The sequence below is a fragment of the Lithobates pipiens genome, unplaced genomic scaffold, assembly GCF_037356315.1.
Source record: "Lithobates pipiens isolate NorthernLeopardFrog02 unplaced genomic scaffold, aLitPip1_a1.2 Scaffold_16, whole genome shotgun sequence".
NCBI lineage: Eukaryota > Metazoa > Chordata > Amphibia > Anura > Ranidae > Lithobates > Lithobates pipiens.
Genome location: NW_027507748.1, coordinates 320,528,310 through 320,540,309, shown reverse-complemented (window position 1 = coordinate 320,540,309; position 12,000 = coordinate 320,528,310). Strand labels below are relative to the sequence as shown.

The following is a 12,000-nucleotide window of genomic DNA, read 5'->3' as shown; positions in this document are numbered from 1 at the left end:
GTACTCCTCCAGAAATCATGGAGCAACTCTTCACTTCGAATGTATGAGCCCACTCCTTTTGCTACACACTGTAGCACTACTATTTTCTTGTTTTTTTATATTTTGGTGATGTAACGGTTGATGTATACCTATGTAAAAAATACTCCTCCTGCCTTTCACTTTTCTTTTCACTTCTGTTACCTAATAATCTCCTTCCTTATCCTTCTTGCAGACAGGAACTTGCAGCTCAGTCCTTGGGAAAGCAGTATTGTAGATCGGTTGATGACACCCACCCTGTCCTTTCTAGCAAGAAGCCGGAGTGCAGCAACCCTCCCGGGTAACAGCAGAGATCTGGGTATGCACAGATTATTTCTTACCCATTATGTCATGTTTTACATGGGCTTTAACTTGTATAAGAGCAGTGTGAACAGCAAGCTCTGACAAAGCATTTGCAGAGCTTTCAGAAAGCTTTACTAAAGCTTATAAAGTACCATTCAGCTCCAGTTTGTGAATGTTGAACACAGATTCTAAATGGAGCGCTGATTGTCACTTTAACCATGTTGCTGGCAGGCTTCAGCAGACTATCAGTAAGCCTCAATTTTTGCTGAAGCCTGCTAGCAGCTTGTTAAAAGTAGAAATCAGCACTGCCATTAGGATTTGTGTTCAGCATTTACAAACTGGAGCTGAATGGTATATTAAAAGCTTCAGCAGAGCTTACTAACAGCTCTGCAAATGCTTTGTCAAGCTTATTGTTCACACTGCTCTTATACGAGCTGAAGCCCATGTGAAACAAGCCTGGTAAGTCTGTTACTTTATGTATGACTGATCGCCTTACTCACATGCATTTCTTACCTGTCAGGTTCATTAGTATGTCCTCGTTCTGCCTCTGCAAGTCCACTAACCTCTTGTAATGGTCACAAGCATCGGTGTTTAGAACGTCGGAGAACCACAGCCGGCAGTCCCGATGTAACACCCCGAAAACGCAGTGAAATATCTCCGGTGAGTGGCAGCTTCAAGTTATTTTAAAATTGACTTGTACTCCCCCCCCCCCCCCCCACTTTGCCTTTCTCTCCCTTGCCTGCTTGTTCTCTTAACAAAGTGAATGCAGTAATTTCTCTAATGATGCAATTCAGGATGCCTAAGGGTGTAATAAGGTTCTTAGCTCTGTGTAAGCTCTGAACAAGGCAATGTGGAGCTTACACTGACAGATCATGTTCCCTTTAAGCATGTTATAAAGCACAGTGCTTGTGCTGGGTCTTTTGGCCCCCGTAACACCTAAAAAACCTGGCTGATGCTGCCAGTTTCTCCCCTCCCCTATGCAAACAGACCACGATAATTATGGCTGCTGAGCCCCTGACATCGTGGTCTGTTTGCGTCCCTTTAGTAGCCACAGCCTGCTCTCCTGTGTCTCCTCTGTCCTCCTCCCCCTCCCCTCCCTGCCTGTCTGCTTGTACCAGCGCCCCCCCCCCCCCAATCCCCACTCTTGCTGCTCTCCTAACTGCAATAAAATCATCTTATCCCCTCTGTACCATAATAAGTGTCTCTGTGCCTGTGTAAAAAATCTTCTGATCTGCACCTATATGAGCTCTTCTCCCAGCGCTCAGCTGATTCTTGACGCTCTCTCTCCTCTCACCCCCTCCTTCCCGGCTGACGTCAGCGGGATTGCTCGGCCCCGCCCACTGGATCTGTAAACCAAGAGTCAAGAGAGCCGAAGAATCAGCTGAGCCCCGGGATCACACTTGTTTAGGTACAGATCGGAAGATATTTTACATAAGACAGACACAGGGACACTTGTTGTTATGGTACAGAGGGGATAAGACTAATTTTATTGCCGTGGGTTTACAACCACTTTAACCGCCTGTGAGTGGGCTTTTTCCTGCATGTGCAAAGTAAAGGATCACTTTTAATACTTGCTCCACAGTTTTAAAGTGCTGTCATTACCTCCAAAAGTGTTCACAGTACATCTCCTGACAATACTTCCATCTTCCTTTCTCCCCAGAAGGATGGTACCATGTTTTGTTACGCATCATTCAAGATCATCACATGTGCTTAAGAGATGATATAATTGTGTAAATCCTGATACCTCTGTAAAGTTCTTTATTTCTAGCTTTGTATATACAGTATGTCTCTTACAGCTCAGCCTTGTTGTGCCAGAATTACCATAATTAAAACCCACACCTCAGTCACTCTGATGTTCATGGTGAGATTAGAAAGACATCAAAATCTTAACATAGGTCATATCTCCCAGAATACCAAACTGGATAGAGTGATCACCAGAAGAGGGAAAGCAAAGGAAATGCTGCATTCTGCCTGTAGCAGATCCATGGCCTAATCCTTGAATTCTCCATTCAGACAGAAATAAAGTGCTCTAGTGCTTAATGATACCACAAAGTATCTCACAGATCAATTTGTACTCCAATGTACATTAAATTAATAACAATAAAATCAATAAACTCAGTGTCCATATAGATAAAAAAACATTGAACTGAAGTGAGTGAATCCTGTGCCCTGTCACCACTTGAACGTATTGCACAAACTCGTCACCCAGTGGATTATGGTAAGTAGCCTACTCACCAACTCACCATGACCCCTTTATATGAAAAGACAGGTCAGGTGAAGCTTTGGCAGGTTTGAGGAACTGCCGACCTTGATGGAGAAACTCTGCTTAGGTGCACCAGGTGTAATGTTTCAATCTGCGGCTGCTCAGAAAAAAATATAGAGAGAGCAGGACCATAGCATAATATCGTTTTATTTTTAAAAATGGCATAAAAAACGGCCAAATGGGCTCTTACTTTAAAAGTGCCTTGCCTCGGCACTGGAGTAAATGAGCGTGTCAGACCGGGTGGGTTTAGGAAAAAGCAGCGCCGCTTCCGCTGCTTGTATTGGCGTGCGTGGAAGCGACCTTTCAAGTGGTGACGGGGCACAGGATTCACTCACTTTAGTTCACATTTTTTTAATCTATATGGACACTTTCTGGGTTTATTAATTTTATTGTTCTTTAATGTACATTGGAGTATGTATTGATTTGTGAGATACTTTGTTGTATCATTAAGCACTAGAGCACTTTATTTATAGCACTTAAGGTTTAATTTAACAGCGCCCCTTATTATTTACAACCCACATTTCACGAAGGCAGTTTCTGCACTTTGAGGAGAGCAGCTTATATATCACTATTTTTTGTCCAAGCACGGGGTATTCCATTTTCTTTTGGGTTATCCATTCAGACAGACCCTTAAGTATTGGGTTTAGGCATATTCACTTGACTAGAGTTCAAGGATTGCATTGCAGTAAAAAGGAAACTGTGGGCAGTGGTGTTGCTGTACATTTTGTTGTCAGGAATTTATGTTTTAAAAACAGAATTACCCTTTTTTGGTGAAGTGGCCTTTTATAGAAGACCTACACTGATAAAATGTATTTTCTTAAGGGTGAGTGTGATAGGCTTGGAAATTCCCCTAGCAACTAATTTCTTCTCTCCTTTCTGGCATGTGGTTCATATTTATAGTAGACTCATATGAACCAGAACTTGGAGGGTTTTGCTAGACGATAGATATCCCAGAGAGAGACAATCCTAGATAGCATAGAACTCTCTTTTAACAACAAAAATGTGTAGGACAGATTTAAAGTAGTGGCGGCCACTCAAGCAGGGTCCACCCCCCCCCCCCCCAATCCATGTGCCTGGCCCCTAATCTACATGCAGGGTGCCAGACGCATGGATTTCTATGGGTTGTTTTTTTTTTTTGGAGAACATGATTAGAGACGGAGGCTTGGCTTAAAAAAAAAAAAGTGTGGGCTCGGGGTGCAGAATACTGCACCCAGAGCCCACCCAGTTGTGTGACAATAGCGAATTAATGGGGGTTTGGTGGTGTTTGGAGGGGGAGAAGTGGGTGGCTAGGCGGGGGCTGCAGGCCGCCCCCCCCCCCAAAGAAATTAGCGCAACAGCTGCCACTGGTTTTAAGCAATAACATACTCTGATCTTTCCATTCTTTCTGGCTTACCTTTGCAGAAAAAGAAAGAGAAGAAGGAAAAAGATAGAGAAAATGAGCGTGAGAGAAGTGCACTGAGCAGAGAGCGCATTATCAAAAAAAGACAGTCCTTACCTGCTACAAGGAGCCGAGCATCTCCTACTCCTGACATAAGGTACATTGAATGGCAGAGAAAAAATTAAAGTATATGGTGTTGGCATTAGGGAACAAGGTTATAATGATTTTTGTTATTTATCAATAGTACGAAGTCCAAAAACTGCCCGTCCTCCCCTTCCACACCTACCCGGCGCCCAGCCTCACCTTGCCTAGGTCCTTCATTACCAATAACTCCGAAGGTGACTCCTCCAAAGAGTTCACAGGGGACACCAAAATCAAAACCTAAAACCGAGAAGCTGAAGGAAGAGAAAACTCCCAACAAAGTCAGGGAGAAGAAAGCAGAGCAGAAAATTGAGAAGGAGAGGCAGCCATCCCCTGCATCTCAGCCAGAGGAAACAAAGACACAGGAAACACCAGAGAGCACCGCTAGTAGTGCTGCATCTAGTACAGGTACTGTACTGTGTATTGTGTATTGTACCTGGGTAACTGCCTCTTTACCAGTGCTGATTGCCTGAGACCATGCAGAACACCTTGATTGGTAGGGGATTTTGCACTTCCCTATTATAGAAAGAAATCTATATTAATATTTAAAGGAACACCATTTTTAAATGAGTCAAATGTGGATAAAGTGACCCTGTCAGATAAAAGAAATGGCCTGTGTCTCTTACCCTTTCTCCATTCCAGCACTGCAGTATCCGTAAGAATGTGTAGGATGCCTGTGGTTCCATCCTCCGACTCCTTGATCACGGCTGGATCTTGTAGTGATGTGCCACTCAGAACGGAACCACAGCACACGTCAGGCATAGGCACTCCAGTGGGTGTCGAATGCTAAGAGTCTTACGGTGTCTGCAGTGCTGGATTGATGGGAAGGAAGGAGACGCAAGCCACAGAAGTGAGGATAAACGCTCTTCTCTTGTAGGTAACTTTATTCTTAATCTTTTTTTACACCTGACAGGTTCACTTTAAATATTTATTCCACAGTATGTAAAAACTAAGGAATCTAGCGTTTACTTGGCCTATTGGCAGCATTTACTCTAAGCCCTTGTACACACGGTCGGAGAATCTGTCGGAATGAGTCTTATCGGACCGTGTCGTCAGATAATCCGACTGTGTGTGGTATGCATCGGACTGATTCCGTCCGAATCTCCATCCGACCCAATTTTCCAACATGTTGGAAATATTTCCCGACCAACTGGGCCGGTCGGACATACTCCGATCATGTGTAGCGAATTTTGATCGGACCAAGTGCCACGCATGCTCAGATCAAATTCCTACATCAAAGCTATTGGCTACTAGCCTGAATGTAGTCCCATCGTAACGAAATTACGTCACCGCGTTCTTGGCAACCACTAAATCAGACAACTTGGCCCGACCGTGTGTATGCAACAGTTTTGGACACAATCCGTCAGACTAAATCCGACAGACAAAATCCGACGGATTTGGTTGCCAAAATCTCCGACCGTGTGTACGTGGGCTAACAACTTTGCACCTTGCCCTGTAGAAAATGATACTGTTTTGGTTTGTTAAATAATATTGATACAACTAGGTATTAATTTGCATTAACTCCAAATAGAGCCTTCTTTTGGTGGTGTTTGATCACCACTGGGGTTTTTTGTTTTTTTTGGAGGGGGGTTTTTGCGGTATAAATAAAGACCTAAAATTTTGAAGAAAACAGTACTTGTTACTTTCTGCTATAAAACATATCTAATAAAATTTGTTTTAAAAAAAAATCTAATTTCTTCATAAATTGTTTCCAAAATGTACTCTGCTACATGTCTTTGGTAAAAAAAAAAAAAAAAAAAAATCACAATAAGTGTATATTGATTGGTTTGCATGGAAGTTATAGCACCTACAAACTATGGGATATATGCTGAAAATGTTTTATTTATTTTTATTACTTTTTTTTTTTTTTACACTATTAATGGCAGTTAGCAGTGAATTATAATGGGACTGCAATAGTGCAGCGGGCAATATGACACTGAGGCCAGGGAAGAACTTCCACTGACATCACTAGTGACACGAATACAGTGATCAGTGATGATACTATACAGTAAAACCTTGGATTGCAAGCATAATTCGTTCTGGAAACATGCTTGTAATCCAAAGCACTTGTATATCAAAGCAAATTTCCCCATAAGAAATAATGGAAACTCAGATGATTCATTCCACAACCATTTATTCATAAGTCCTTCAGTTTATAGTCCATATAAAAAGATTATAGCACGTAACCAGTCCACCATATGCCTACTATGCGGACAGGAGACGGGCACGTTTTTTCACCTACTCTGGACCTGCCCAAGAGTCCAGGGGTTCTGGCAACAAATCGTAAACTTCCTGCATGACACCATGGGCTCTCCCATAACACTTGACCCAAAACAATGTTTACTAGGGATATTTCCTGATAATATAGACAATATAAATTTAAGATATTTCTCCACGAGACCTTATTTTCAGCTAGGAAAATAATAGCCAGGAAATGGATGAGATCATCCCCCCTAGCTTTTCAGAATGGAAGATGGAACTAAATACAAAACTGCCCTGTAAAAAATACATATACATTAATAGAGGCTGCCCAGCCAAATACAACAAAATCTGGGATTGCTGGCTGCAGGAATCAGACTTGCAATTAAACTTAGACCTGATCTGGGACACACAGTTGGTGTCTTTACCCTCTATTCTGAAGTATTTCCTGCATGTATCTATATAGAATATCTATCAGCATACACTAATATACAATATTCGATGTACCTGTATTGAATATACCATTTGATGCAAATAACCCTTTGACTTATGTATATAAGTTTCATGTTGAATATGTATTTTACTCAATAAAAACCTTTGCTCAACTAAAAAAAAAAAAAAAAAAAAAAAAAAGAAGATTATAGCAATGTGATAGGTTGTGTAACCATAACCTGTCCATCCACAAATGGAAACCTCCACAGGGGGATTAGAAGCAAACTCCAGCAGGAGCTACAGAGTATAAAAGAGAAGAGAGGCGCCTCTAAGTGTAGCAATATGGTTACATTTAATGAAGGTACAACATTTAGAAAATCACATGGTTGATGATTAAAAGAGGCAAATCTAAGTACGCAGGCATCCGGGGTAAAGCTGTCCACATAGACCATCCTCCACACCACCGGCTCTCACCGATGTCAGTCTGCAATCATGACCGGGAAGACTACCCTGCAGTAGAGCGATTTAAAAGCGAGGCTTGACACACTCATGGAGAGCAGCGTGGAAGAGACAACGTGGATGGTGGTGGGGAGGATGGTCTATGTGGACTGCTTTACCCCAGAGGCCTGCATAATTACATGTGCCTGTTTAAATCATCAACCGTGTGAGTTGTACCTTCATTAAATGTAACCTTTTATGCAGTTTGTATTCCCACAGGGGCAATTCCATTTATTTCCATTCCCAGTGACAGCAGTCAACTGGACTTTTAAGAGAAAATCATGCAAATTGAGACCCTTCATAACGCTATTAAATTTTTTTTTTAAAAACTCAGTGGTTAAGCTTGTGGGGAAACAAAGATCAAAGTTCAGACCTATGGGACCTACTTACTAGAGGATCAGTTGAGACATCCTCTGCCCAGACAAATTGCAATTAAATACAAATTGCACTGATACGAAATTGCCAACATACCTGCCCTGAAAGTCAGGACAAGATAGATCAAGGATAAAATCAACAACTGAGAGACTCTGACCCCACCACCTACATTTGTCTAGTGAAACCTTAAACATGGTATTGCTCTCTGTTACAGTTGAATGTTTCTTTGAATTAATTTTGCTTTTGTTTGCAGTGTCTGCATTTTTCAAACCTGTATCTAAAGAAAAATAAATGTTATGCTGCTGTTGCAAAATGTGGCTTCCTTCATGTAATTTTTGTTTTATATTTTATATTTAGAGCCTGTTCTTTCCAGTACCCCTGCTACTGCACAAGCCCCTGCTGCAGTAATTGCACCTTCTCCTGTCCCGTCTCCAAGCAAGCCCATGGCTGGCACCACAGATAAAGATGAAGCTGCTCGCCTGCTAGCAGAAAAAAGGCGACAGGCCAGGGAGCAAAGAGAAAGAGAGGAGCAAGAAAGGAGAGAGAGAGAGGAACAGCAGAGGTGAGTGGCATCCTAGTAGTTGGAATTAATAAGGGTTTGGAATGGTTCAAGTTTCTTTGAAGTACTATAACTCTGTGGCAATATGTTGAAGGCCATTAAAACAGCATTTACATTATGTCAAACGAAGCAGATTACCTGTACTCGGGGCAACCGATGGTGCTATAGCCAATGGCGGGATATGGGTTGATGGTAGAGATGGGCACAGCCTGAAATATGCCAAGGATAAAGGGATTAATGGGAGGACGAGGATTACTGATCCCTGCACTGTGTACATTACACATACCCTGACCCCCTGCAATCTGTACATGACATACTTCCAATCCCTGTACTCTGTATGTAGACTCATGTTTTAAGCTTCTCCCACCATTCGCTCAATTGTACCACACCTACAATTAGTTGCAGCACACCACCACATTCTTCTCCTACGGGTGACCAAGGTGAGGGCGTGGGCCCTGCCAGGTAGGCTGTACGGGGCCCCAAGATTTCTGATGACAGCCCTGCTTATACTACAAGACCATTTGTTGCAGCTGTCTGTGTTCTTATGTTGTCTTATTTTAATAGCCAACTAGATGTAACGTTGACCTAATTAAAATGAAAATAAACCCTAAGGCTCGGTTCACACAGGGGGCGACACGACTTGCCGCGCCGCGACCTGACAAGTCGCCCCCGTTCTGTACTACGGAACCGTTCTAAGAGGAGCGACTCGTGTCGCTCCGACTTAGAAAAAAGGTTCCTGTACTACTTTTGGGCGACCTCGGGCGACTTGCATTGACTTCTATACAGAAGTCATTTGCAAGTCGCCGCTGAGGTCGCAGCGCGGCAAGTCGTGTCGCCCCCTGTGTGAACCGAGCCTAAAGGGGAGCTATGGCCAGGGCTGTTTTGGTTGTACTTCTACGGTGGGCTAAAGGAATACACTTGGTTCTGCACTCCTGTTTTCAGTGACAGCGAGCTAAAGTCTGCTGTCGGCTGACATTACTCAGCTGGACCAGGCTCTGGAAAAATCCCAACTTTACAGTCAGGATCCACTCAGATATCTGGACTGGCAGCTGGCTCAGCCTGTTGGCGAGCTGCTTAGAGACTGAGCCTGCCCCCTGCACAGCCCAGCTCTCCAGTGATCGCCAGAGGGGCAGAGTGGAGAGCCGATGGCTGAGAGTCTCTGTTCACTGAAGACCGAGAACTGAGTAATCGGAGGTATTTAATTGCTCAGCTCTTAGGGTAGAGCCGGCAGGGAACAGATGCAGCTGGGACCAGTGCTGCAGCCATCTATACGAGTATGATTATTTTGTTTTTTTTTCTATTTCCGAATTTTTCTTTTAAAAAAGAAGTTTGGGATAAAAATAAAAAAAACTTTTATGCTCACCTGTGTGTATACAGCATTGATCCGATGCTGCATCTGTTCCCCGCCATCTCTACACCTAGAACTGAGTGATCAAAGGTCACTGATCGCTCTGTTCCCGGTCTAAACTTAGCAGAGTTGGGGAATATCAGTCACTAGCTTTCTGCTCTGCCCCACTGGACTGTGGAGGGGGCAACTTGCTGAGAGGCTAAGCCAGCTGCCAGTCCAGGGATCTGGGTGGATTCCGACATTAAAGTCAGGATCTCTCCAGAATCGAATTTGATGTCAGCTGGCTTCGGGTTTTAGCTTGCTGTCAGCTGAATACAGATCACAAGAGTGCAGAACAAAGTGCACTCCTGTGACTTCCAGGAGAACTAGACCTAAAGGAGCTTTAGTCCTACTTCTCCTTTTTAAATTTCGTCCTAAAGGTTTAATCCATCAAGTACCATTTTTACCTGAAGTGCATAGCCTCACAGATGCTGAGAATACTGAGCCAGGGGCCAGTGCAGGCATCTGTGTGGATCCTGACCATATAGTCACGATCCTTTTCCAGCCTGGACCGGCTCTGTGATGTCTGCTGACAGCGGGCTTCAGACTGCTGTCTCCTGAAAATTGGTCACAGGAGTGCAGAACAAACTGCACTAGTGTGATCCACAGGAGAAGTCCAGTCAAACCGGCTTTGGTTGTACTTCTTCAAAGCAGAAGTAGGGCCAAAGCTCTTTTGGCCCTACTTCTTCTGTGGGTTATAGGAGTGCACTTTTGTGACACCCATGGCCCATATTCAGGCAACAGCGGCCTAAAGTCTGCTGTCGTCACTCAGCTGGTACAAGCTCTGGAGAAATCCCGACTTTATTATCAGGATCCACCCAGGTGCCTGACTGCCAGCTACCCTGTTTCCCCGATAGTAAGACACCCCCGATTGTAAGATGTATCGGGAGTTTCAGAGGGGTCGGCTAATATAAGCCGTACCCCGAAAGTAAGACGTATGTCTTACTTTCGGGGAAACACGGGGGTATTGCCGCCTCCCTCTCATCTAGCTGCGTGCCGCCTCCTGCCCACGTCCGCACCGTCCCCCTCTCCATACGTCGCCGTGTCTGCCATTTCCCTCTGATCTTAATGAGCGCCGCCTCCTGCCCACGCCTGAGCCGTCCCCCTCTCCATACGTCACCGGGCCGTCCCCTGCACTTGTCACTGCCGCCTCCTGCTTAAAATACGGTAATGCACACAGTATTAATCATACATCAGTAAAACATACACACTGGCATACTGGGGTATCATCTGCTGTATGTAACCCAGTGGGTATCAGCAGGTGTCACACTGGATTAAATACAGCAGGTGGTACTGTATCACACATAAATCTGTTTTATCCTCCAGTATTCCACTGTTCGTTCTTACCATTTTTCATTGTTTTACATGTTATGCAATGTTGTAACAAGACATTCTTGGCACTTCCTTTAATAAAACTGTTTTGTGGTGAATACAATACTGTTCAGGTTGTTAATAAATGTTAATTTTATGGTTAAAACAAAAAATTCGAATTTTTTTTTCCAATATAAGACATACCCCGAAAGTAAGACATAGTGGGGCTTTTGGGGATAAAAAGAAAGTAAGACGCTGTCTTACTTTCGGGGAAACACGGTAGCTCAGCCTTTTAGCATGAGCCTGAGCCATCTGCTCCCACCCCCTTCACACCCCAGGCAGAGCTCACTGAAGATCAAAGTTCTTGGTCTCGGTGGAGGGACAGATGCAGCATTGAATTAATTCTGCATCCACCTAGGTGAGTATGTATGTTTTTTGTTTTCTTTTTAATTCCGGAACTTCTCTTGCAATTAACATCACCTCGTTTTAAAAGTTTCCTGCTTTTGACATTTGAATTCTGATTGCATGATACAATGTCAGAATCGTTTGTTTCAGAAACACTTGATTCAAATTGCAGTGTCTGTTCTCCGATTCCTTACTTTTGCTGCAATGAGATACTCCTGTCCTCACTAACAGCAGAATGCTGTCTTCTACAGGAGAGAACGTGAGCAGCGTGCTCTCAGGGAGGCTGAGGAAAGGATGCAGAGGGAGGCAGAGGCTCAGCAGCTGGAGGAGCAAAGGAGGCTGGAGGAAGAGGAGAAACAACAGCGCGAGGAGGAGCAAAGAAAAAAAGAAGCTGAGGAAAAAGCCAAAGCTGAACAAGAAGAAATGGAGAGACTGCAGAAACAAGTAAGGCTCACAAAGATTATTCCAGTGTTTCCCAACTCCAGTCCTCAAGGAACCCCAACAAGTCATGTTTTCAGGCTTCCCATTATTTTGCACAGGTGGTTTGTTCTGTTTCACTGCCTTAGTAATTACCACAGCTGTTTCACAATCCTGAAAACATGACCTGTTGGGGCGCCTTGAGGACCGGAGTTGGGAAACACTGGATTATTCAACACCGCATAAGATTGTATTGGGGAGTCATTACTCCTCTTTTGTAGATTCAGGCTGCTTATCACAAGTCTGGTACCACATGC

The 12,000-nt window shown here is 43.8% G+C and overlaps 1 protein-coding gene across 4 annotated transcripts in view; it reads left to right on the top strand.

Moving 5' to 3' along the window:
• The window catches only part of MAP7D1 (MAP7 domain containing 1), a 153,617-nt gene that overhangs the window by 119,829 nt on the left and 21,788 nt on the right, over window positions 1–12,000 (top strand). For all 4 annotated transcript variants that reach the window (XM_077481703.1, XM_077481701.1, XM_077481702.1 and 1 more), the window contains 6 exons: window positions 212–334; window positions 839–978; window positions 3,983–4,116; window positions 4,204–4,508; window positions 7,962–8,166; window positions 11,518–11,710. In XM_077481703.1, the coding sequence (XP_077337829.1) occupies window positions 212–334; window positions 839–978; window positions 3,983–4,116; window positions 4,204–4,508; window positions 7,962–8,166; window positions 11,518–11,710 (1,100 nt within the window). The remainder of the gene's footprint in view (window positions 1–211; window positions 335–838; window positions 979–3,982; window positions 4,117–4,203; window positions 4,509–7,961; window positions 8,167–11,517; window positions 11,711–12,000) is intronic.